The 26,103-nt window shown below is 44.6% G+C and overlaps 2 protein-coding genes across 5 annotated transcripts; both read left to right on the top strand.

Annotated features, from left to right (window-relative positions):
- The first annotated feature begins 1,844 nt into the window (after nucleotides 1–1,844).
- b9d2 (B9 domain containing 2) lies at nucleotides 1,845–4,652 on the top strand. Of its 3 annotated transcripts, XR_009709229.1 has the most exons (5): nucleotides 1,891–1,998; nucleotides 2,383–2,471; nucleotides 2,629–2,754; nucleotides 3,454–4,094; nucleotides 4,532–4,652. XR_009709229.1 is itself a non-coding variant. In XM_061250293.1 (4 exons), exons 2-4 carry the CDS (start codon nucleotides 2,384–2,386, stop codon nucleotides 3,765–3,767), a joined length of 528 nt encoding a protein of 175 aa, XP_061106277.1. In that variant the 5' UTR covers nucleotides 1,845–1,909; nucleotide 2,383; the 3' UTR covers nucleotides 3,768–4,276. The 3 variants fall into 3 exon arrangements, 2 of the variants coding, with proteins under 2 accessions (XP_061106277.1, XP_061106276.1); XM_061250293.1 differs by lacking the exon at nucleotides 4,532–4,652 and having other exon boundaries at nucleotides 1,845–1,909; nucleotides 3,454–4,276; XM_061250292.1 differs by lacking the exon at nucleotides 4,532–4,652 and having other exon boundaries at nucleotides 3,454–4,276.
- Nucleotides 4,653–7,337: 2,685 nt separating this feature from the next.
- Nucleotides 7,338–22,422, top strand: LOC133133645 (transforming growth factor beta-1 proprotein-like). Of its 2 annotated transcripts, none has more exons than XM_061249765.1 (7): nucleotides 7,338–9,689; nucleotides 15,558–15,827; nucleotides 17,409–17,495; nucleotides 17,651–17,798; nucleotides 18,079–18,226; nucleotides 18,927–19,037; nucleotides 20,534–22,422. In XM_061249765.1, the coding sequence occupies exons 1-7, from the start codon at nucleotides 9,356–9,358 to the stop codon at nucleotides 20,579–20,581; spliced, it is 1,146 nt and encodes a 381-aa protein (XP_061105749.1). In that variant the 5' UTR covers nucleotides 7,338–9,355; the 3' UTR covers nucleotides 20,582–22,422. The 2 variants fall into 2 exon arrangements, with proteins under 2 accessions (XP_061105749.1, XP_061105748.1); XM_061249764.1 differs by having other exon boundaries at nucleotides 18,076–18,226.
- The last annotated feature ends 3,681 nt before the right edge of the window (nucleotides 22,423–26,103 follow it).

Genomic DNA, 26,103 nt, shown 5'->3' with positions numbered 1-26,103 from the left:
GATTTGTGTTACATGCCAGTCGCGCAGTCGTGATGTGTATCTGTCGCCTGGTTTTGACTGCGGGTTCTGGCACTTTTGTTGTTTGTTGTTAACTTATTGTTATTGTATTGTCACTCCTCTTCCGTCTGTGTTCGTGACCACCTTAACTCTGACCCAAACAGTATTCCTATCCTCAGCCTCCATTTAATCCAATCCATTGCTGTTGTCTCTTTCCTCTGTCTCCACCATTTCTCTCCCTTGCACTCCCTTTGCTCCATCCCCATCTTAACCCTAACCCAGCTGTCTGTCTCCTTTCTTATTCCCTATATCTCTCTAAATATCTCTCTATGTCTCTGTAAATTAATCACAGAGGTGATCTCTGAAATAAAGCTGACAGTTGTAATGGCTCTCTATCTGTCCAGTTCTGGGTTTGTGGGGACTGGGGATGTTACACAGACATGCTGATAAAGAGAGTGATTATCGGTCAAGGCTCAATCTGATAATCTAAAGATTTTGCTTTCATAGGGGGCAGAGGGACATGAATTTGGCTTTAAGATTTTAGATCCACATGAAATGACTAAGAGAAATGGAAGGTCGTGTGTGTGTGTGTGTGTGTGTGTGTGCGCGTGTGTGGGTACGTGTGTGGTTGTGTGATTTGTCTCTGTGAACCAGTTCTTTGCTGGTATGGCAAAGCCAGATGTCTCTGTAATCCCACAAGATTATGGCCACGAGCCCTGGTTTGAGCACTGCTACAGTACAGTACAATGTCCCCACTGGACAGGCACAAACACTACACCCACAAATGCATGTACACCCCCACCTCACACACAAACAAACACACACACACACACACCCACACGTGAGTGCACATGCACACATACACAAACTATACACATTCACAGGAAGGTTGAATTTGGGTCTAAATGAAAATCTGAGCAAACATTCTCGCTCTGGCAGGGAGCATCAGAATCAGTGGTTTCAACCAGAATTTTATTAGCCAATGGTGGAGCCTCTCATTCATCTGGCTACAGTGCATACATGCCTGGATCTGATTATTTATCCATAGCAGGGGGTGGGTGTGACAAGCAAAAAAAAAAACTCATTTGTTAAACTCATTATGGTTTTAAAGTGACCCAATTGAAAACATTCTACATTCAAACAGACTTATGACCTTCCACAATGGGTATTTTCAATTCATATGGCTTCAATTCATATGGCATACTGCTGATGGTCTGCAAGTTGAAGTTGCTCTCGATTAAATTGTCAGGTAAGTGATTATAAAGTAAGGTTATGTGACCCTATGAGATTTGTTGTCTCTATTCAGTCACCAGTGATGAATTTATGAAATCAAATCAAATTTATGATTGAAATTATGCAAAAGATTAAGAAAACTGATATGTTGTTGCATTTTGTAAAAATAAAAAACAAAAACATAAAAACAAACCAAAATTCTCATGCCATTGGTTTCCTACAACTTTTATGTCTTGCCAAGGGTTCCCAGATTCCTTTGCCTTTGTTTAATGTGACCTCAGGGACTAGCAGTGTGAAGCAATCCCCCAAAACTGTTAATCTATGTGCAGTTTGTATTCCTGAAACGTGGTATTCATTGAACTGTAATAGAACAGTTCAATTGTGGTATTAGACCTCCCTCCAGCGGTCATATGCTGTACTACAATCCCTCCACCACCTGCTTCTTTGCTGTAATACTGTGAATATGCATAGCACCACCAGGATGCGTTTTTAGTCAGACATTCAACAAGCAGTTCGCTGCGGAGGAAACCGGAACTTGTTTAGAAGACCGTTTAAAATGTAACAGGATCTTTTAAACTGTAGGAGGAAAGACATCTAGCACGACCTGTTGCTTGCAGTTTTCGTTGCTAAGGAAGTGACGCTGTCTCTTCGCTTCTCGCTGGGGCCGTGGCAACGGCAGGTTTGTGTAAACAACGGCATTGATTTTTATTAGCTAGCTAATTAATTAATCTGGCTAGCTAACTAAATTAAACGCATCGGAACCTTGGGGTATGTTGTTAATATATGTGTTGTGTCGCTGATGTCCCTGTGTTATATTTATTTAAGCTAATTTTTCATTTAACTGTAGACGTAGCCTGTTACAATTGCCGCTATTCAGACAGTTAACCTTGCTAGCTGGTTAGCGAACGCTCTATTGACGTGTAACTGTTATAGTTAGCTAGCTAGAGTGAATATAATATACACAATTATTTTCACTGCACAAAAAAGTTTTGACTGCAGGTAACACGATAGCCATGCCTACTAACTGTTAGCTAGCTAGGTAGCTAGCGAACAGAATTGTTCACGTCGGTAATATTAGCTAGAGTTGGCTAACTAATGTCAAACCCAAGTATGGAAACCTCTGCGTTACCTGAGCTCTGTTCTTTCACACAGAATGGCAGAGCTGCACGTCATTGGTCAGATCGTGGGGGCCAGCGGCTTTCCTCAGAGTACACTCTTCTGCAAGTGGGGCATTCACACAGGTACCGTTTGCTAGCTACAGACCAGTCTGTGTTTATGTATTAGCAGGTATCAGCATAGCTGGGCAGTGTGAACATGGCAGACATTGCACTAGTTTTGAAATCAAGAAATAGTGTTTGTAATGGACCTACAATAGATTTAAGTGTGTTTCCTCTACAGGAGGGGCATGGAGGCTCCTCTCTGGGCTAAGGGAAGGACAGACTCAGGTGGATTCCCCACAGAATGGCGAGATGGCCTTCTGGAGTCACCCCATTGACCTGCACTACACCACCAAAGGACTGCAAGGTAACGAGTACTCATGTCTGTCCCACATCCAGAAGATTGTCCCACATGACAGGGCATTGCTGCAAAAGAGTATGTGTGCTCAGTCAACTTACCCTGTATAATTAAAGTTAATAAATAAAATAAAAACATTTTCCAAATATTACCAACTGAAAATTATAAGTCAAAGTGAGCAGAGCTAAGTCATGATATATATGAGAATAATCTATGGTATATGTCAAATATTGGAGTAATTTCCATTTCAATTCACTAATTGCAGTGATGTCTGCTAACATTCTCATAGAACATTATTGCCGCACTCTATGCTAACATTCCCATAGAACACTAATGCAGCACTCTATGCTAACATTCTCATAGAACATTATTGCCGCACTCTATGTTAACATTCCCATAGAACACTAATGCAGCACTCTATGCTAACATCCTCATAGAACACTATTGCAGCACTCTATGCTAACATTCCCATAGAACACTAATGCAGCACTCTATGCTAACATCCTCATAGAACACTATTGCAGCACTCTATGCTAACATCCTCATAGAACATTATGGCAGCACTCTATGCTAACATCCTCATAGAACATTATGGCAGGGCCTGATGCTAACATCCTCACAGAAAATTATGGACAGCCATGATATGTTGTTCTGCAGTAGAGCTGCTGTATTGTTAGTAGCTCCAGTGACCCTCCCTGTGCTCCTCAGGCTGGCCGAAGCTCCATCTCCAGGTGTGGCACCAGGACTCGTTCGGGCGCTGCGAGCTCTTTGGCTACGGGTACTGCCACGTGCCCTCCAGCCCCGGGCACCACCGGCTGCGCTGCGTGACCTGGCGGCCCCTGGGCTCCTGGCAGGAGCAGCTGGCGCAGACCTTCGTGGGTGGGGGGCCCCAGCTGCGCTCCCCCGACCTCATCTACAGCGGGGCCGACCGCTACAGGCTGCACACGGTCGCCATGGGCACCGTGGAGCTGGAGCTGGGAGTCATGCTGCGCTACTTCGACAAGTATGGCGTGGAGAGCTGAGAGGGGGAGAGGGGAGAGGCCGAGAGAGAAGAGAAGAGAAGAAGAGAGATAGAGCGGAGGAGGGTGGCTCATGGTGGGGGTTTCTCCCAAAGGGATAGAGAAATTTGGAAGGGCTGTTGAACTGGGCGGTTGGTTAAATGAGAGGTGCATTTTTGGTGGGAACCATCCAAGACCTGGAACAAAATGGCGCTGACTCTGCTGCCGGGACTGAGCTAGCCCAATAACATTGTCATTAGAAATCAGAAAGCAAAGAACTGCTGAAATCAGGTGGATGAGAGAAATAGCTTGACCTAAATACTGTTCCCCTTTTCACCACAAGGGGGCAAGGTAAGCCCTTGTCTGCTTTCATCACGATCACGCGTATAGCAAAACACATTTCGCCCAGTGGACTTTTTTAAGTATTATAAATACACATTTTGTACCTGTTGATTAGCTGTTTTTAAAATACTTTTTCTATGACCGAATTGTGCAGTGCCGTAACTGTATTAAAAAGTTTTTTACATATCTGGCACGGACTGGAGATGTTTTTGTCTGTTCTGTGAATTCTTTAAGTTCTTTTTATGTCTGTTAACATGTTGTGACGATTTTAAAGTCTTTTTTGGTTTTGATATTCGCTCCACCGTCCCGCCCCGTGTCTTTCCCTCTTAGTTTTCTTTTCTGAGAAGGATGAGACAGGCAGTGTTTCTGAGAATCTGAAGTGTCAGGCATGACTAGCTGTTGACGGCTGTTCGGTGAGTGGCTCATGTGTGCGTGTTTCTCTACAGCTGCTGTGCAGAGAGGATGAAAGCACAGACCAGGGACAGATAGAAAGAGGGGGTCTTGAGTCACATCCCTAACACGGAAAACTGCACTGCAAAAAACACTGCAAAAACGTCTGTATTAACCACTTTTTTTGTCTTGTAATAAGACTTAATATTTATTTTGTCTCTCTCGAGTAGAAAATATTAGCTTGTTTTAGGTTATACCTCATAGGAAAATAAAAAATGTGGGCACCCCTGGTTTAAATCTCTGTTTCAATGAATCTAAGCGATTGAAAGCAAACCTGAACTCTTAATGTCCATTGTCGCAAGCAAATTTGAAAGCAAAATAGCTTTTTATGTACTTTTTTTACTGTTCATAAGTCATAAAAAATGAAAAGGGCCCTGTGCACTAGTTTGGGAAACTTTTGATTCTTTGTTCCTTTTTTTTTTTTTTTTTTTTTTTTTACTATTTAAGATGATTACTAAGGTCCAGACCCAGGTGATTTACTCGTTAGGGCTTCAATGAGTCAGGTGAGTATAATTCCAGGGCTGAACTTTTTATTCTGAAGTAACTCCATGCCTTCTAAAGTATCCAACTGCAGTGGTTGTTCTGTCTGGTGTAAACAACCATGGGTTCCTCTAAACAGTTGTTCAAGGATTTCAGAATGAAGATGGTTTATTTCCACCAAGAAGGAGAAGGCTACAAAAATGTTTCAAACTACCAATTTTCACTGTCAGAAACATTAGAAAATGGAAGATACATGGAACAATTGTCAAGGCAAGGTCTGGAAGATCAAGAAATATTTCAGATAGAATGGCCTGAGATGTGAAATGCTCAGAAGAACCCACACATCACTGCAAAAGAGCTTCAAAAAATAGTAGCAAACACAGGTCTAGCTGTTCACAGAACAACAATACAACTTACTTTAAACAACAAAGACCTACAAGGCAGAGTTGCCAGAAAGAAAGACCTAAATACAAAATTAAGCGTCTGGAGTTGCAAAAGAAAACATTGAGAAGCCTGAAGCCTTTTGGAACAATGTGCTTTGGACTGACAAAGCCAAAATTAAGCTTTTTGGCCACCGCCAAAGAAGATATTTATGGAGAAAAAAGGGTGAAGCCTTTGTAGAGGAGAATACCTTGCCAACTGTTAAGCTTGGAGGTGGATCCATTATGCTTTGGTATTGTGTGGCAGCTGGATGCACAGTTAATATTGTGCAAGTGGAAGGAAGAATGGATTCCACCAAATATCAAGAAATTCTAGAGGCTACTGTTCAAAGGTCAGTCCAGACATTGAAGTTGAAGAGAGGTTTGGTTTTCCAGCAAGACAATGATCCAAAGCATACCTCGAAATCAACCATTAAGTTCCTGCAGGAAAGACGGATGAAGGTTTTGGAATGGCTACCACAGTCCCCAGACTTGAATATTATTGAAAATCTGTGGAGAAATCTTAAACATGCTGTACGTGCAAGGAGGCCAAAGAATATTTCTGAGCTACAGGTGTTCAGCCACGAAGAATGGGGAAGAATTCCAAAAGCGAGAATTGAAAGACTCTTAGCTAGCTACATGACATGTTTACAAGCTGTTATAGTTGCCTGAGGAGGAGTTACAAGGTACTAACTGACAGGGCTCCCAAACTTTTGCACAGGGCCTTTTTCCTTATTTGATTATTTTGAAAGTGTAAAATGTTTTAATAAAAAGTAATATTGCTTTAAAATTTGAAAAAAATGTGTCATGTTTAACATTGTGCCATTTAGAGGTCAGGTTCAATTCTGTTCACTTAGATATTAATTGTAAATGGCTTTTTGATCAGGGGTGCCCAAATTTCTGCACACTACGGTAGAATGAGTAAAACTCGCTCACCTCATAGACAATAATAAGCAAAAAAGTAATACAAATAAGATAATATAATGCTTGTTGAGATTGATGTAATATTTGGTTTTTGCTGTGGAGAGAATATGATAACATCAAGACAGGGAGAGGCTCCAGCGCCGCTAGGCTACTGCTAAACCTTCTGTGTTTGAATCAGTTTATACGTGTCCCTTCATGTGGTGTGTGTGCGGGCTGTGTGTGTTGATAACCTAACAGAATTTATGGAAACATTCGGTGAGTATGGTTTCCCATCTGCGGTTCTCTGAGTGTGTACATTCAGACTGCGGGTTAGTGGCGAGTCCGGTCATAATCTGCTGGTTGCCGAGCGACGTTGTCTCCTAAGTAAATTTGGTAAATGCTCTCAGCGCTGTTGGGGCAAAGTCTGTTCCACTCTGAGAAATAAAGGTAGGTATTGTGTAGGTACATTTTCATTCTTTCGGGAACAAATGAGCCAAATTTACCCTGAAAGTACAATAATGTTCTATTCGGGTTCTAATAAGTACTTTTCCAAGCAAAGACGGTACAAGTGAATTATGTATTGTTTGAAAGGGATACAATTTTATGTACCTGTAGTGACAAGCTGCTAGGTATGCTGGTCAAAATGGCTGTTGGCTGTAGGGTTGCCTGTGATGTTAGTGTACAGAGAGTGTAGAGCCCCACTCTTTAAAATGCAGATGTTTAACACCGGGACAGTTATGCTCATTTCCTGGGCGGGGAGTCTCCATGAAGTCACAAAGCCAGGAGAAAATAATAAAGAGGTGAGAGGGGGAGAGAGGGAGGGAGAGAGGAGAGAGGGAGGGGGAGAGGAGAGGAGGGGGCAGCTCAGAACATAGGGAGTAAAGCACACCAATCATTTTGTCACCGGCAAGCTTTGACAAGCAGGAACTGTGAGAGGTGGGGAGGTTGCTGCTGAAGGAAAGGAGTTGGAGGAAGGGGGGAGGGCGTGTTGACCGGGCAGAGGAGGGGAAGAAGAGGTGTGAAGAAGGGTTCACCGACATCGACAACTGACGTCCCAGCGACTGAGACATACGGAGGGATATGAAGCCACTGGAACACACGACTCGTGCTCCGTCCGCTGCCATCTCCGCTGATTTTCTGAACGGTCGCCCGCGCTTCCGGAGCTCTTCCTGCCGTTTCCCGACCTCTCCAAACTTTGCGCCTTTCCCGGCTTTACTTTAAGACGCACGCCACCTCGGCTCACTTCCTCTTTTCTGCAACATCATCTCAGGTGGGGCGGGGCGGGGTGATGAGAGGTCTGCCGTGAATTTCCCTGCAAATTTCTTGTCCTGTTTTGGTTGCAGTTCCTGTTGAGGGCTGGACCGGAGGCTGGCACGGAGCATCTGTGTATGTGTGTGCGTGTGTGTGTGTGTGTGTGTGTGTGAGGGGGAGAGAGTGCGTGCTCGCCTGTGGGTGTGTGAGAGAGAGAGAGACGCGGAGAGAAGTACCCTAGTTAATGTAAGCTGTGCATTTTTTGCAGAGGTGAGCTTGTAGCTGCCAGGTCTTCAGGGCTTTTCTGCTGTCCTGTGGAGAAAAGACTTCTCCTTTCGTGAGAGTGCGCTCCGCACTTTGTAAATTGCTTTGGGGAATTCATCGTTTTGGAAAATTGACACCATGGACATTCCAAGATCCTTATTATAATCTTTACCAATTCCTGCTTCACACAAAGCCTTTGCACTTGGTTTTTTTATGATTTGTTTTTGCTTTTCAAACTTTTTGTTTGCTTTTTGCTTTTCCATTCAATTTACGTCTGTTCTGCTCTCCAAATTAATTTTAGGTAGGGGAGTTTTGTTAAGAGTGTGAGGTAATTTGCGGTTGTTGACTCTGTTTAATAGCTGGGTTTGAGTGTGCGTGCGTGAGTCTCTTTGGATGGTGTGTCCTGGGGCCTCCCTCCCCCTGACTGCAGTGTCAATGTGAAAGTCGCTATCTGATTGACCCCAGGCTGAGTCAGGTCTACCGGGGGAAATTATCTGCCCGGCACAGGAAACGTGGGGTTCTCAAATCTACCCTTTTTTGTCGTTTCTCTCGGTTCCCTCCCTCTCTCTGCTGCTCCTGAACGCCGAGGGTCAGAGAAGCGGGAGGTCCGGGCGCCGCTCATTTTGGCTAACTACGCCAGAGGAGACTCCCAGCGGAGAGCCCCGTAAAGCTTAGGGGAGGAATGCGAAAAAAAAAATCGGAGCGAGAAAACGACAGAGCGTGAGAAGTGAACTTCGTGTGCGAGGGGAAGCAGGAGGACGCAGTGGACAGGGCTAGCAGGGAGCAAGAGAGAGAGAGAGAGAGAGAGGGAGGGAGCGCAAGAGAAAGCCAGAGCGAGCAAGCGTGAGAGAGAGGCGACTGCAGGAGCCGGTATTTGGTTAGAGCCGGGGAACTTCGTCCTGTCATGTTTTATTGAGTCCCGTGCCGACCGACGGGGCTTTCTCTAAACCCAGGTAGGAGGTGTGGTGTGCGGCTGCATTCGCTAAAGGGCTGCCGCGCGTCTGTCCCCCGAGCTTGTACGCCGTGGTTTTAAACACCGGCTCCTCTGCCAGTGCGCTCACACTCCCACCGCTGCCTGAGGGAGAGTGTGATGTGCTAGCGCTGCCTTCTCTCTTCTCATTCGCCGTGTTTCAGCCCCGAGACGGGCTCCGGGGGGAACCCTCGCGTGCGTGAGTCAGAGGAGGAGTGACAGCGAGACAGTGACTCAGTCCCCCGGACGGGGGTCCTCCAGCCGCCGGTGGGGGGTAGTACGGCCCCCCGCTCCAGTGAAAGGGAGACGCGGGTCAAAAGGAGGTGGCAGAGCGAATCGGGAACGACAGGAGGGCATCTCTCCGGGAGGACGAAGGAACTGCCGGCAAGGACACTGTACACTTTACGTTCTCACGTCGCCGCAAGTCGGACCAACCTTGACCACCTTCCGCCAACCCTACAACCTGTCCGCTCCACTAGCACCCTCAACGGACTTGACATAACCCGTGCCGAAGACACGTACGGCAGGCGACCATGAGGTTCGAGTGCCTGGTCCTGGGCGCCCTCTGGGTGCTGGCTAGCGTGTGTCCCGGCGGGAGCATGTCCACCTGTAAGCCCCTGGACCTGGAGCTGGTGAAGAAGAAGCGCCTGGAGGCCATCCGGGGCCAGATCCTCAGCAAGCTGCGGCTGGCTCGTGAGCCCGACCCCCAGGAGGGCGGGGAGCGGAGGACCATCCCGGACGCGGTGATGTCCGTTTACAACAGCACCCTGGAGCTGAGCCGCGAGCAGGTCACCCTGCAGCCCCCCTTGGACACCGACCAGGAGGAGTACTTCGCCAAGGAGGTGCACAAGTTCGTCATGAAGAAAAGTGAGTACTTACAGACGCGCGCAACACACAAAGGCTTTCTCTCGCTCACACACTAACGCATCTCAGTTGCACAGCAAAATCCAAAAAATAAGTCCGTCTCAACAACTATTTTAGTCTCATTTTAAAACATAAACTCTTATTTCTATAACTTTTTTTGCTAAGTAAGACGAAAATAGTGCCAATGAGGTGAGACTGTTTGACTCATTTCATTGCAAAAAACAAAAAAATATGTCAGTATTTTAGTTTCATTTTGAGACATAAACTCTAATGTCTAGTATGTTCTTGCTAAATAAGTCAAGAATATTGCCAATCACACTGACCCACTTCAAGATTTGCCAGTGGGTAATACAGTTTCACTTGTCAAGCAAATGGTATTTAAAGATTAGAATTTACATGTTCTACTTTGGAGAGAAAAATAAGATCTTAAGTCTTATTATGAGACTAAAACTATTTTTAAGACAGCCATCTTTTGTGGTGTATTTATTTGAAACCACAGTTAAACATAAACAAAGAGAGGTATGTCTTGGGCGTTGTATCTACTGTCAGACTCAATAAATATTATAGCAGCTCACATTCACACGCAAGGCAAAATGTCCAGTGTTTCTGTTCTAGCAGAGTGCATAGGAGTCCAACAGAACCATATGTACTCTGTAAATGTTGATTTAACACTGAACGTTTTACTGTCTGGTGACATTTGCCCTGTTGGGTTATCTCTGGATGCACGGCTGGACTCATAGAGGACATGCTCTCGAAAGCAAATTCTGACACGTCGTGTCAAAATGTATTGTCACCCAACTTGTAAAGGCCTGCCCTGTATGTACTTGCCTATTAAAATGTCTTTGGTTAGTTGTATTACGTGGAGAGATCACAGAGGGTTTTTATTGCTTTGTATGGCTCCTGGTGGGCTCAGCTACATCAGGCTGTCGGTATCCATGGTATGTATTATTGTTGTTAGCTCTCAGGCCTATAAATGTCATACCGGCTCAGATAACAGCATTCCTTCAGCCCTAGCTTTTGATAGCACACCTGACTGAAAAAGCATCAGGCATTTCCCCCCTTTGTCCCAAACACCATTTAATACCCAATACCCCCCCCATCCCCCTGTCCCCCAACCCTCAAATCTCACCCACCCTCTCGCGTTTCATCCAAAGACCCTTCTTCCCAAACACTTCTGAAAGGAGGGGAAAGGGATTACTTGGTTTGGAGGCGAGCGGAGAGGTACACCTGGTGAAAGTAGAGGAATGGAAAGAAATGCGGAGAAGAGGGAAAGAGGGAGGGGGAGAGGGGCTGGTTATGGGGGCAGTGTGAGGGGCAGATAGCCCTTCTCCCCCCCACCCCCCATCTGGGCCGGGGGGTTTCCTGTAACTCGAGCCCTGCATCCACCATGCACTCCTCCCTTCCATCTCTTTCTCTCTATCTTTTCCCCTCAGTCTCTCTCTCTCTCTCTGTTTGCGTCAGGCTCGCTCGGCCCGGCTAGGGGGGCAGGAAGGAAAGCCGGCAGTCAGCATGTTGTCGAATGATTGAGGTCCGTTATAAATAGCCACCCAAAGGAAGCCGAGTCCGCTATCTCCTGGCAACACAGCCGAGCTCACGCATCGTTGTCCCCTGTCCCTCTCCTGCTTTCTGCCCTAATAAGGCTCTCTGATGGCCTGCAGTGCACCCTCCGGCCACAGGGGGCAGTAGCTGCGTCTCTCTAGGGGCCTCGCTCAGGACTCAGGGCTTGTGAACGGGTCGTGTCCATTCCCATTTGGCGTTCGGTCCAATTCCAGTTTCTGTTCCTTTGTTAATAAGAGTTAATAAGAGTGAATGATGATTTTTTTTCTGGTGAGAGGCCACAGACTCTTTGACTCTCTGTTTTGAGTTAATGCCCCCCTCTCCAGCCCCTCCTTCCCTGGTTCACATTTCACAGGAATGTGCTCTTTTATCATTTCATCATTAGGTTTGATGGAACAGGAGTCTGAACTCTGATGGGAGTTAGCATTAACATAAGTTTAATAATGGCTAGAGTTACATCTTTACCCATGCCCAGGGTCTGTGTGTGTGTGTGTGTGTGTGTGTGTGTGACAGAGAGAACTTGCAGTAACCTGCAGGATACAGACTGCAAGGTATTAAATATTGCGATCATAATGTAATTATAATGTATAATGTGGCTGTCCATTCACCGTAGATGCGAAACCACAGGTACCGCTGGAATGTTAGATATCGCACCTAATCAGAGGGTGAGCTGAGGTAAATGTGAACAGATACCTTGATTCTTGGAAGTGCGTATATGAGTGGGTCTGTGTGTGTCTGCGCGTATGTTTGTGCTTGCCTTCCTGTGGTCGGACCTTTTTTTTTTTTTCCCGGAGAGCGGTTTGAACGTCAGCCGATAAACCCGGCTCTGGCGTTGGAGGGACACAGAGGCACTGATGAAATGCTCCATTAAAGCATTAAATGTTCTGCGTAGAAGGCTTGACCGCATCCATTTATCTTCATTACTAGATAATCAGCGAAAAGGCAGTTTGGGGATTATGTCTTATGTGTCTATTTCCAGTTTATTTTAGTGAGCCTGAAGGGAAGTGTTCCTGCATCATTATTTTCTGTGCTGTTGCAGATAATGTACAGTTCGGTCACACATGTATTCTATAATTAACCCTTTAAGGTGTCAGATATGAGTGTTATTAACTGAACGTTCAAATGTTAATGTATCAATCCCTACTGGTAATCGAAAGCACACTGAAAGAAATCTACTCCACCTACTCTTCAAAGGGTTAAAGGGTGGTGACGCAATTAAGCGTGCTTGACAGTGCTGTGAAAGAAGGAGAGAAATGAACAGAAAGTAGAGAGGGAGAAGCATGTGAGAGGATGGGGGGTAGAGGAGAGAGAGAGAGAGTGAGAGAGGGAGGGAGGGGGAGAGGAGCGCAGTGTGGAGGCAGGTATTTAAGCCCGCTGGAATCCCGTTTGGTCCTGTCGTAATTACAGAGCTGTCTCCTGGCCTGTCACAACAGCTGTCCCGAGCTTACCTGTGGCGAGGCCCCTGATTACGCTCGCCGACCGGGCCACGCCCTGCGAGGGGGCGGGGCCAGAGCCCGTCTCGGACCGGACCTGCGCTCTGACCCGACGCGCGGTGGTAACCGCGGCCTCCGTGGTACCTGTTCCCCTGGAGGGGGCAGAATTAATAACACGCTGTGTGTTACAGTCAGTGATATGCCTCCATGCTTCGCTCTACTTCAGCGTATTTTGACAGGAAATTCATGTTCACCAAATTACGTGACCCCAACAGCAATACCCCATGGGGCAATAGTGGGCTTTAAGGGCCTTGCTCCAGGGCCTAACAGCTGCACAGATCTTGGGCTTAAACCACCAACCTTCTGGGTCTCAGTCATGTACCTTTGCCACTAGGCTACAGGCTGCCCTGATATAACCTACCATGGCCTCTTGTGCCTCATCGCTTTGTTAAGATTGGGTTGTTGTGATGTTCAACATGTAGTAGCCTATATTCACATATTTTAAAGAGATAAAAAATGACTTTGTTTTTATACTTAAGGCAACCCCACATGGGGTCATGACCCCATTTTGGGAACCCCTGCTCCAGCCGCTCTTCGCCCTGTGTGGTTTCATGTGACATTGACGTGAAGTTTGTCGAAGTGCTTCTGGTTACAAGCTCTACACAAAATTTGGTCTGTGTGCGGATGCGGGGCGTTTTTCCCAGGTCAAGTCGTGTTGCGGTGGTGACCTGGAAACGTGCTGCTCAAAGCAGTGGAAATTGAGCTGTTGAGACTGAGAAAGAGACAGAGTCCAATTAGGACTTGAGATGGAAGACTGAACATTTTTGGCATGCATTATTTTGGTAATTAGGACGTTGAGGTTTGGCTGCCCGTGGACTGCAATCTCTCGGTCAGCACTGCGTGAAACCGCTGACAACCTCGACCTTTCACCCTCTCTCTCCCTCCCACTGTCCCCCCCCCCTCTCTCTCTCTCTCCCTCTCCCTCTTTCTCTCTCTTCTCTCTCTCTTGTTCTCTCCCACCGGCTTTTCTCTCTCTTTCTCTCTTTTTGGTTGTCGCTCTGTCTCCCTCTCTCTTGCTCTCTATCACTCTCCCCATTTATTTTTATTTCTTTATTTCAGTTTAAGTCTCTCTCTCCCTCCCTCTCCCTCCCTCCCTCCTTCTCTCTCTCTCTCTGAATTGCTTGCGAATGCGTTTTCTCTGCCTGTGGACCTCCTCCCTGGGCAGTGACTGAAGACTAGGGCCTCTGAGGACCTTTCTGAGTGAGGAGGGGAGGCTTCCTGCACACGGCTCTGTGGTGGTACGGCCTGGTACGGCCTGGCTCCTGCAGCCTCCTCTCCCTCTCTCTCCCTCTCTCTCCCTCTCTCTCTCTTTCTCTCTCCCTCCCTTCGTCTCCTCCCGCGAGTGTGTAATTACTGACGCAGATCCCGGGATAATTTGGGCTCAGACAGGCAGAGACATATAGCAGGGTTTTGGGGCCCGGCCAGACCCGAAAAAGGATCTGAACGCACACAGGGGGAAACGCACATCTTTCCTTTTTTTCTCTACCCACAATTCTCTCTTTTGGTTTTTTTCTTCCCTTTGAGTATCATGGCTTCCGTGCGTCTTAGTCTGCTTGCATCGTCACATTCCGCCCTCTCTAACTCTCCATCTCTAAAATTCTAATTTCGAATTCAAATTCAAATGGCTTTATTTGCATGAATTGAAAGCACATACAATATACAATATTGTACTCTCTCTCTCTTATATTCTCTGTCTCTCTCCTCTCTTGCTCTCTCTCTCTCGTCTTCTCGCTCCCTCTCTCCCTCAGTGGGCAAGGTAATGACAGGCTGTAATTAAACCCAACACACTCTCCTGAAGCACCTCTGCCTGTTCGGCCAACGCCTCCCAGCCCTCCTCAGCATTGCCCCGGTTGCTTGCTCGCTTTCTCGCTGGCCTTCGCTCCGCTCGTAAAAACCTTGCGGCTGCTCTTCCTCGCACTGCCTTAAAAATCCCAGGCCCTGGGAAACTCCAGCTAATTGTAGCCGCTCACCCAGTTGACAAATTATACAGCTCACAGCATCAGCATACAGCAAAAAAATTGAAATAAGTTAAGCTAGGTTCTTAAACAGCTGGTTGCTGGTTGACCAGTTCAAACCAGCTCTATACTCAACATGGTTTGAGCAGCTCAAGCTATGTTTTGAAACGCATGGCAATTTCAAGCTGGTCATAGCTGCATTTTACACCAGGTTAATATTAGCTTTATACAAGCTAATATTTTCTACTTGAGAGAAAAAAATAAAATCTTAAGTCTAACTACAAGACTAAAACGCTTGTTAAGACAGAGTTTTTTGCAGGGTAGTCTTCATGGTGGATTTACGTAGCAGCTGTGTAGGAAATTGCACCGCACACGGCAGATGGGTGGTGCGTGTACACATCTTCAGAAGCCAGGTGTGCAGGTGTTTCTCGTTAGGATAAGCCCCAACGCGGTGCTTGGATAGCTGTTCGGTCCCCCCTCTCCCTCTCTCTCTCTGCAAAACCCCAAAAATAACAAGTATTTTAGTCTTACAGTATAGTGAGACTTAAAATCTTACTTATTTAACTTTTTGGCTAAATAAAATGAAAATATCGCCAATGAGGTGAGACAGTTTGACTCAATTCGAGATTTGGCAGTAGAATAAAAAAATTCACATGTCATAATTGTGAATGGTACAAGAAAATTTTCCTTGTCAAGCAAACATGAACTTAAAACAAGCTAATATTTTCTACTTAAGAGAAAAAAAAATCTTCAAAATCTTTAGGTCTAATTGCAAGACTAGACCTTGGCTTGTGGTTTATTGCGGTGCTCTCTCTCTCTCTCTTTCTCTCTCCTCACCTGGTTCCTCTCCTCCTGGTCCTCCGCAGGTGAAAACGGGACAAAGCAGCAGATGTTGTTCAACGTCAGCGAGATGCGGGCGGGCCTGGGCACCGACCGGCTCCTCTCACTGGCCGAGCTGCGGCTCCTGATCAAGAACCCCACCATGGCCCCCGACACCGAGCAGAGGCTGGAGCTGTACCGAGGCCTGGGCGACCGCGCCCGCTACCTGGGCTCGCGCTTCGTCTCCCACAGCTGGAACGACCGCTGGCTGTCCTTCGACGTCACGCAGACCGTGAACGAGTGGCTGCAGGCTCCTGGTCAGTACCGACCGCGCCCGGTCGCAGACCCGGGTCGGTTCGGATTTGAATACTTCGATGTGCTCGATTGTTCTTGCCTGCACTGCAAAAAAAAATGCCGAAAGATAAGTCAGTCTTAACAAGTGTCTTAGACTTATATAATCTTATTTCTTACTTATCTTATTTCTTAATCTTATAATCTTACTTTTTTGCTAAATGAGACAAAACAAACTGCTAATGAGATGAGAAAGTTTAACACATTTCAAGATTTGCCAATGTGGTGAGAAAATTTCACTTGTCAAGCAAACAGTAACTTAAAACAAGCTAATATTCTCTACTTGAGAGCTCAAGTCTTAACAAGCTCAGTAAAGCATAGAAAAGTATTTGAATCCAAAACAATCACATATTTCACCCAGGTCTACTCACTCATGAATAAAAATGTTCTAAAGTTCTCAAACACCTCATCAAGGATGACATGCTGTCTCCCAACACACGCAACATGGTGTATTTGGCTCTCTTCCTTGGAACTGTATTGCTTGAACCTTGAAGGTGAAAAAAATAGGATATCAACAGTTGGTCCCACCTAAAAAAAAACAGCTCAAGCTAGGTTTTCAAACAGTTAGTATCTGGTCAACCAGTTCAGACCAGCTCAAAAAGCTATGTTTTGAAACAGCTGGTAGCTGGTCATTTCAAGCTGTTCATAGCTGGATTTTACACTGGGGATACGTTTTATAAATAAATGTTTAGAATATGTCACTTTAAAGTGGTGAAATTGACTTTTAGAAATTGTCTGCTAATAATGCTAACAGCCAGTAAGTAGTCGGGCATTGATGAGGCAGTTATACATATATCTTTACTTAAAGGGGTGGAGAAAATATCATAGCTTATCTTTTGTGTGGTTATAAGCAGTTATAAATAAGAATGTTGAATTTTCTCAACAAACTTTAATTGAGTTCATATGAATTGCAATTCATATTTTAGTCTTGAATTCTGTGTTATTGTGTTTTACATTGATTAAACATATTTTTATGACATTCTTGTAGTTGTTTTCTTATGAAATATGTCATGAAAGCACGATGATCTAGATAGTGATTTTGTAATAACAGCTGATGAAAAGCTTTAATAACGCATTATGATTGCACTTATAAATATATGAATGTGTACAGTATGTAGGGAAAATAGACACAAGAATTGGGATAAATATAAATAATCTGGATTTATGATCAAATCTATATCCCCATTAGACGTCAATATAGTTCCACAGTAAAATTTATCACACATAATTTGTGTGACATTAAGCTTGTGTATTTAAATAACCAAACCAGATCAGAAAATTTGATTTAATTGTGCCTGTTCATATATACATTTCTTAATACATATACGTAGTAGCCATGATATCAAAACAAAGTTTAGGCTCTTTGGTTCCGATCTTATTGGGATGAAATAGCTGCAAGGGTGCATCGCAACGGTCATCCTGAACTTTTCATGAACTCACAATCGTCACAGCATAATTACAGTACTTATTGCATTGTGTCCTTTTGTCGTGTGCCGTGTCATCATTTTCGATGTGTCATAGAGTTTTCTCGTGTACGTGTCACGCAGAGGAAGAGCAGTGGTTCCAGCTGAAGCCGTACTGCGAATGCGGCAGTGACATGGGAATGGCAGGGAAGTTCCAGTTCACCATTTCAGGTACGGCAGGTTCACGCGCTCCCACAAACGCTGCCGGTAAACAGACGCTCGGAGCGACCGAGTGTCAGTAGGCAGATGTTTGAGCGAGCAGGAAGTGAAACACGGTGTTCACCTTTATGGGGGCTTCCTGTCTGACCATGGCTCTCTGTGGGCAGGGTTGGACAACCACAGAGGGGACACTGCCATGCTCTCCAAGAAGATGCAGAAGCCTCACATCCTGATGATGTCACTTCCTGCCGACCGGGTCAGCCAGCTTACCTCGCGCAAGAAACGGTCTCCGGGCACCGACCAGACCTGCACAGAGTGAGAGCCCCCCCCCAACACCCCTTTGCTTTCGTTACCATAGAAACAATCTTGGTAAAGTACAACTAGCCAAACCAAAAGCTGGGAATGATGGGCCTTTTTCTATGTTGGATGTCATCATTTTCAATTGCCAAATAAAAACCTTGAGAGTGTGCCATTTTGTGGCTAAGGGCATTTTGCTATGTCATTAGGCTTCCTTCTCATCCAAACCGTGCATGTTGAAAATGAGGGCCGTGCATCTCAATCCCGTTCCTTCCCGCGGTCCCGTGTGCTGCAGCAGGTCGGAGAGCTGCTGCGTGCGGAGCCTGTACATCGACTTCCGCAAGGACCTGGGCTGGAAGTGGATCCATGAGCCCACGGGTTACCAAGCCAACTACTGCATGGGCTCCTGCACCTACATCTGGAACGCCGACAACAAGTACTCCCAGGTACCTTACAGAGTTCACCGTTTGCCGGGAATTTTTGAGATTCTTCTGGGAATGTCATACCCCTCACATTGGGTGGTTTACTTGTTTTTTGGGGGGATAACAGGATGTCTCTGTTGAGACTGGAGGGAGTAGAGCATGGGGGATTCCAGGTAATTCACATGTGACAACCTCTGGGCTTTCCCTTGTGTGAGACCTTACGAGTATTGTTGTCTGTGTAAACTGACACGCTTGTTTACTCAGGTAGTGGGAAACATGGGCACGGTTTCACTCACAGGGGAATTTGTAGGACTGTAGTCTTGTGTTAATCGTGTCTTTCGTTTCAAGTATAAACAGTGGAGTGTCCCATGCTCTATCTCTTTTTCTCTATCTCAGTCTTTCTTTCTCTTTCTATCTCTATCTCTCTCACGCTCTTTCACTCTCTCCCCTCTCATTCTCTCTCTCCTCTCATGCTCTCTCTCACACACTCTCTCTCTCAATTCATTTCAATTCAGTTCAATTCAATTCAATATGCTTTATTGGCATAGTAAATATTGCCGAAGCACTTCTTAGAGAAGACACATACAGACAAATACGATTCCAAATAGAAGGGAAAGAAAAAAAAAACAATAAGTGAACAATTTAAAACATTTGGTTATTAACTGTAATTATAATATTTTCCAGTTGAACAAGTAACACGTTTCACGTTTTATCTCTCTCTCAGATCCTGGCTCTGTATAAGCATCACAACCCTGGGGCATCGGCCCAGCCCTGCTGTGTTCCCCAGGTTCTGGACCCCCTCCCTATCCTCTACTACGTGGGAAGGCAACACAAGGCCAGTACTTTTACATTACATTACATTATTGCCATTTGTCAGACACTCTTATCCAGAGCAACGTACTTCTCATTGAGATTGCCTCTATTGCCGATAGACTTCCGATAAGCAACTTTAGTCATATTTTCATAGTTTCAGACCATGAACACAACTGTAATAATCCATTACAGACTTTAATGAGATATGTATCATACCCTCACGCCAATCGTTCTGTTACCTGACATCAATAAAGGTTATGATTAATAATGTGGTTAATGATTCATGGAAACCAAATAATGGTCCATGATGCAACAGCAGTTAAGTCAGGTAATGCCCTAGTGATCCCATATTAGCGCGCTATGCTCTTTCTTCATCAGGTACATTTTTATGGTGGTGAAATTCCGTTTACTCCACGCCTGGCAGCTGGTTCTCAATAAGAGCATGTTCTGTCATGGCCTGGCTGTTTGTTTTTTGGGGACTTCCCTTTTGATGGATCCATTTTATGCTATGTATGTGCATTTCAGCCTTTTGTAGAATGTATATTAATTTTGAGTAAATTATAAATGATTATGAAATGAAATTCACACACGTGACTAATCAAAAACTCTGAGAAGCCAACTGTCCAATTACTTTTGGTCCCCTAAAATGGACTATGTATAAAAATGGATGCAAATTAAAGGTGACATTTTAACCTAATTGCTTCATTTAAAATCCAATGTGCTGGAGTACAGACCCAAAAGAACAGAAATTGTACCAGTGTCCAATTGCTCTGTACATTCATACATTAAATACATGTTAACTGCATCATTACTGTATCTAACATTTGGCTATATGCAATAATGTATCATACATTTTCTCTGAATATTTGCATACATAGAATAGAACTTTATTAAATGGCTTCTTTGCATTTAGTCGAGCTAAAACCTTACATTTCCTCACTGGAGTTCACAGGAACAGAATGAAGACTTGTTTCTTTTTCCACTTTTCAACACAGAACTATGGTTTAGTCACGTGGGATTGTGAACTAGTTTTTCCACTGTTAAAGAGATTCAAGTGCATTGGGAGTTGTATTGAGGTAAACGTATTTTATGTAATGTTCATTTGAGATTTAATGTTTTAGTATTAGATATCATGCTTATAGAGCTGGATGGAATCTTGTATGTAATAAACTCAAACAAAATGGCGTATCGGTTTTCAGAGCACATTTGCACGTTTGATCTTTTGCTGTTCGTTAATCTGCGGTTTGTAAATGGGCTGTTTCTCCCTGCTCAAGCTAGGTTTTGAAACAGCTGGTAGCTGGTTGACCAGTTCAGACCAGCTCCATACTCAACATGGTTTGACCAGCTCAAGCTAGGTTTTGAAACAGGTAGTAGCTGGTTGACCAGTTCAGACCAGCTCCATACTCAACATGGTTTGACCAGCTCAAGCTAGGTTTTGAAACAGCTGGTAGCTGGTAATTTCAGGCTGGATGTTACACCAGGGCTCTCACCGTTTCTTTGCTTTTCTCCCCATCTCAGGTGGAGCAGCTGTCCAACATGATCGTGAGGACCTGCAAGTGCAGCTAAAGCCTCCCTGCCTACGCTCCTGAAGCTCCCTCTGACCAGCGCTCTCCCTCTCTCTCTCTCTCTCTCTCTCTCCCTCTACCTGTGCGGTGGAGGGAGGAGGGCAAGCCGCACACTCCAGGGCAGGGACAGGGAAGCAGGATGGACGTGCAGAAAAGGACTGGGAAAAACTGGACGGAGCACGAGGGAGCGATCTGTAGAATTTTCATTTCAGTTCTTTCAACGGAGCAACTCATAGGACAGTATAAAGAAACTGGTTTTTAAGCTTTTAAATGAAATATTTTATTATTATTTTATTAGTAGCCATGTGTTTATAGATTCTAATTTATTTTGTTAAATGGAGTTGAGTTTTTGTGATATGGCTGTTTGGGGGAACTGAAATAAGGTGGGAGAGAAATTGACCTTTGTGGTTTTTAAGTGCTCGAGCACTTATTATCACAATAGTCTTTGTGAAGTCTAGTCAATAGGAGCTACAATATCCTGAAGCGGCACGATAAGGACAAAGCTGTGTCAAAAAAACCCAAATTGCCAAAAGTGTAAAATGTTCCCCTCCTTACTAAATGACAAATAGTCTGTTACATTCATGCAGGATAAAGTGTGCGAAAAGGACGCCGTGTTCTACCAGGAGTAGAACACCAACGCAACACATTGCAGTGTCACATGTCACAGCCAGTCTCCACGGAAACGACTTGTGCTTTTATTGGGCAGACATTATAGAACCCTCAAGTGGATAAAGTATCTTGATTCTACAGAGGAGGATCTGAATCCCGTGGAGGTCTGGTTAAGCCAAAAACCCTTTGTAAGGACAGCAAACCTTCTTCTCAGAAGCGAGAACATTGTCCTCCTGAACGATGACGCGTCACTTCCTTTTCTGGGCCCGACAGCCTCATGTGGACGTACGTTAGCCCGAAGTAAAAGGTGTGCGTACGTGCGTAGCCCCGCCGTCACGCGGTAACGTGAGAACAACACTTGAAAAGCCGCAGCGGCTCCTGGAACCGTACCGCCTGTCCGCGGTGACGCCTTCCCACCAGGCTGTCATTACGGCCGCTGGACACAACCTCACGTCCACCTCCAGGACGGCGTAGACCACAGCTGGCGTCTCTCTGTCCAGCCCTCTGATCAACCCACCTCCCCGGGGCAAAGGAGACTGGCTGTACTCTACAGTCAACATTACCAAAGAACTCCCCACCCTCCCTCACAGCTGGACTGCTTGTTACAGGTGTAGAGGTCCCATTCCATGTGGTTTTGGGGCTTCTCATTCATTACGGTTTTTATTTTTTTAAATAGACTGTGTACTTCTGGAGTACTATAGTAATTGTGCCATGTATTGTTAGGGGTATGAATAACATTAATAATTGTACTGAGAGTGTTAGTGCTGTGTGTTATTTGTCTGGTTTGATTGAGAGCTGAGGGCTATGCTCGTGGTAGCTGTTCAGGGGAGGGGTGGGTTTACTTTACTCATTGTGTTAGATTTTTCTGTCACATTTTTAAACGGAACTACGTTTTATTTTGCAGTCTTTAAACCTTTACACCAATCTATACAACATGCTGCAGGGTCGTAGATGTTAAACTCTAGATGCATTTGTAAAAAAAAAAAATCAGCACACTTTTTCCGAATGTGGCACACCTTCTGTTTAAATATGCCATTGAATTGTTTCCAGGTGCTAATCTTGAAAAAAAAAAAAAAACCATGACAGAATTTCTTTGCAGTGGCAGTCCCTGGCATCTCTGCCAGCCTTGCTGACTACAGTAACCGACAAGCTGGAAATATGTCTAGATTATCGTGCTTTTATTGAACAGGCTTTTGTAAATGAAACAAAATAAATGGCTCTTCTTTTGCTTTATTCTGTTCTGGTACGGATTCAAACCACTGCCCCTTCTGTCTGTGTACCACACTGTAATCAATGGCTATCTTAACAAGTGTTTTTAGTCTTGTCATAAGTCTGAAGATCTTTTTTTTTTTCTCAAGTAGAAAATATTAGCTTTAGTTTTAATTTACTGTTTACTTTACAAGTGAAAATTCCTCTCCCCATTGGATAAATCTTGAAACTTTCTCACCTCATTGGCAGTTTTTTGGTCTCATAGAGCAAGAACGTAATCGAAAGTCTAAAAATAAGATATTTGTTAAAACTGACTTATTTTTAGGTTATTTGCAGTGCAGTGCAGTCTGCCTGTCTGTCAGGTCTGAGATAGGTGTATAAGCCCTCTGCTGGGCGGGGGGTTTTATGGCGGAGTCTCTTGCCGCCACGCGATGCAGCTGGCTTGGCATTCCCACTCGGGGGGTTATACGGCCTTATTTCCTGGCACCGGGCTAATTCCGCCCCAGGGGATTGTGGGACATGTGGAGAGGGAGTAGGCAGGGACAGAGCAGCTGTGTGAGTTCGCTGCTACGCGTTCCGTCTGCGGGTTTGGGGGGGAGGGGGGTGGGGGTGGGGGGTTACTGACGGGTCGGTGTGGTGGCCGGTGCTGAGATGAGCAGGGCAGGCCTCGACACGCACTGCACTCAGTTACCCAGGGAGGTGACTGCAGAGAAACTTACACTCACTGTCTCACGCACGCTTGCACGCACTGAACTCCCTGACACGGGATGTGTGTGCTGACACACACACACACACACAGTGTGTTCAATGTTAAATCAACTCTTAAGAGTACATATGGTCTCAATTGAACACATATAGTATGTACTCTTCTAGTTGAAATAGCACTGCACATTTTATCGTGCATCGCATACAGAGACACGTGGACACGTTACACATTGTTATTCGCACGTACGCAAAGCGGAATGACAAACTCGCACTGCTTCCCCTGGTTACTGAAAGTGCCCAGGGCTCTGGAGGGTTAGGGAAATTCTCCTTTACTGCACAGCCACATAGAGTGAGTTCATGGGTGAGTGTGTGGGTGTGTAGACAACCATTCTACAGAATCACTCAGTTCCCCTGACGTTCTTGTGGTTTTGTGTGATACTATTGATGGTGAAAGGGTGTCATGAATGGACGTGTGCAAAGGGAATACCTGTATCCGGTTTAATTGCAAAAAATGGCCAATGGAAAACAAGACAATGCTCTACAAAACGGCCAAACTCTTGACTCAAACTCTTACCAAAGTAGAATCAATCAGTCAAGCTTTGGATCTGAAATAAAAGTCGTGCATAGAACCGGCGTCGTTTCCAAATTTCCCCCACGCCATCCAGGGAGAGAAAGCGGATGGTATCCGTCTCCCGGGAGAACACGCCTGGGAATCCTTTGTTGACTGATTATCCCAATGTGGAACTGCTTGACAGCTTCCCACAAAGGGAAGTTTACACCTGGTACATTCTCTCTCTGAAGGGATAACACAAAGGCAGGGTTTTAGGATCATAAATCTTCCGGAGTGTAAATGTAAGGGCCTGGTGGAAAGACAAAGCGCGTCTGTCATCTCTTTCTCTCCATATTTCACTCAACAGGTGTTTTTTTCCCCTTCTGCTCGCTCCAAGCTCCGACTTACTGTAAAGAGCTATTCTCTGCTTCTCAGAGACCATGTTCAGAATGACATTTTCTGTTTGTTCTCTTTTATTCATAGTGCTTGTGTTCAAAGGCCATTACATCATAGCAATTACACCCATGCACGCATATCTGAACATATCTGAACAATTATCAGAACCTGTAGAACATGTAACAGAACAATAGAGATTACATTACATTATATTGTTGCCATTTGGCAGTTTATCTAGATCAACGTACGACAAAGTGCATACCCATCACCGGGAACAAGTGCACTGAAAGACCGGAGAGAGAAGTACAAGTGCTAAGAGTACAACAAAGATAAGGACTAGGGCCTATTTGATTAATCCGAGAATGGATTAAATCTAAAAAGATTTTTTTTACAGCACAACGCAATAGAATGATATACACTTATGTAGGAACAATAAACAGCTAACATAGCCAAACAAAACATAGCCAAATAGCAAAAGAAACCCATCCGAATGTGGTATCTAAAGATGGCACTATAGATACCGCAAAGCTGACAAAACTTGACTGAAACAATGAATGAAATAGTGCGCAAATGCTACACACCGTGCTCTTAGTACTAATCAATGTCAACATTGCATTGATTTCCACAAGGCTTGTGATCTTGAACGCTAGGCACCATGCTCTGTGTACTAATAAGTCAATATCGCAGCTGTAATCAATATTGCAAATACAAGATAAAGAGCTCAAATACGATGGACAAGTATAGAAATTGCAGTAACTGTTCCTGTAATTGTAAACTTGAGCTGTAGGGCTACTATTAATAGGAGTGGCTATACCACTAAAGTATACACCCGTGCCTTCACAGGAGAAGTGCTTTACGTTCACAGTTCGTTATAATGATACAGTGCATGGAGACATTTAGGGGCTTTGAGAGGTAGTTCTGAGCCACCCATGGTACCTGACCTGAAGCCAACAGCATATACAAGCCTCCCAGGAAGCAGGAATGGACTTAATTACAGGAGATGGCAGATTTTGGAGTTGTTACAAGAATTAACAAGACTGTTTTGTTTTCATTCGCCCAGTACGACGTCCCGGTTTCTTGGAAGGAAAGGCCAGTAGTAACATAACATGGCAGGCAGATTCAGAGAAACTGCTGTTCTGTGCAAGGCATTCACGTCACATCTGGGAAATATTAGGCATAAACTGTCTCTCAATTGAATTAAAAATGATATAATCTGGTCAATTACAATCCATTCGACAATCAACATCTCTGCCATGCTACTCTACCAGGGGAGCAGACTTTTAGATTGCTTTTTATTGATATTATTATTAGGTTGCGTGGTTCACAGGAAGACAGTACAGTTTCCAAAATATAAGCTTGTTGAATGTGAATGCGGTTACCCTGTCATTGGTTTTGAAAAATAATTAGCTGTTTGTATCTTTTTAAACTGGTGGGGCACTTGGAGCTGGCTATGACACCCACAATTATATGTGGATTGATCTTGTGCAGGAGGTGCCCATTAAAATGGAGCACGTATAATTGATGTTCCACAAGCCTTGTGACCTTAAAGACTTGCCTGGTTGCCATATTATATGACAGCTAATGATTCTTCAGTTCCTACAATATTCCCAGAAGGTTAGAGAAAAGTAAAAAAGGACGTTGTATAAACAGTCGTAAACTCTTGTTCAGTTTTGTATTCCAGTTAAAACATTGGAATTCTGGATGGCCATTCTTGTCCATTTCATTGGGAAAGTTAGCAATAAATTAAAGGATGTCCTTAAATTGTTATTTACATCTATACTCCAAAATGGTTCTTTATGACTAAATAAGAAAATGTTGTTTTCTTACATACCATTTATCTTACATACCAAATATCTTGAACATATATCTGCATCTTTCACATAACCTCTTTGGAACCATAAATATCTTCACAGATTATTGGGTGTGGGTTTTTCCAGAATTGCCTCTCACAGCCAATTGGGAATTTAACTTGAATGTTTTCTGCTCAGTATTATCTCTTCCATACACGTATCTAGACTCTTCCCCTCTCCACCTGTTGTTCTGTTTTATTGCGG

The sequence above is a fragment of the Conger conger genome, chromosome 7, assembly GCF_963514075.1.
Source record: "Conger conger chromosome 7, fConCon1.1, whole genome shotgun sequence".
Classification (NCBI taxonomy): Eukaryota; Metazoa; Chordata; class Actinopteri; order Anguilliformes; family Congridae; genus Conger; species Conger conger.
This window is presented reverse-complemented; position numbering and strand designations above follow the sequence as displayed.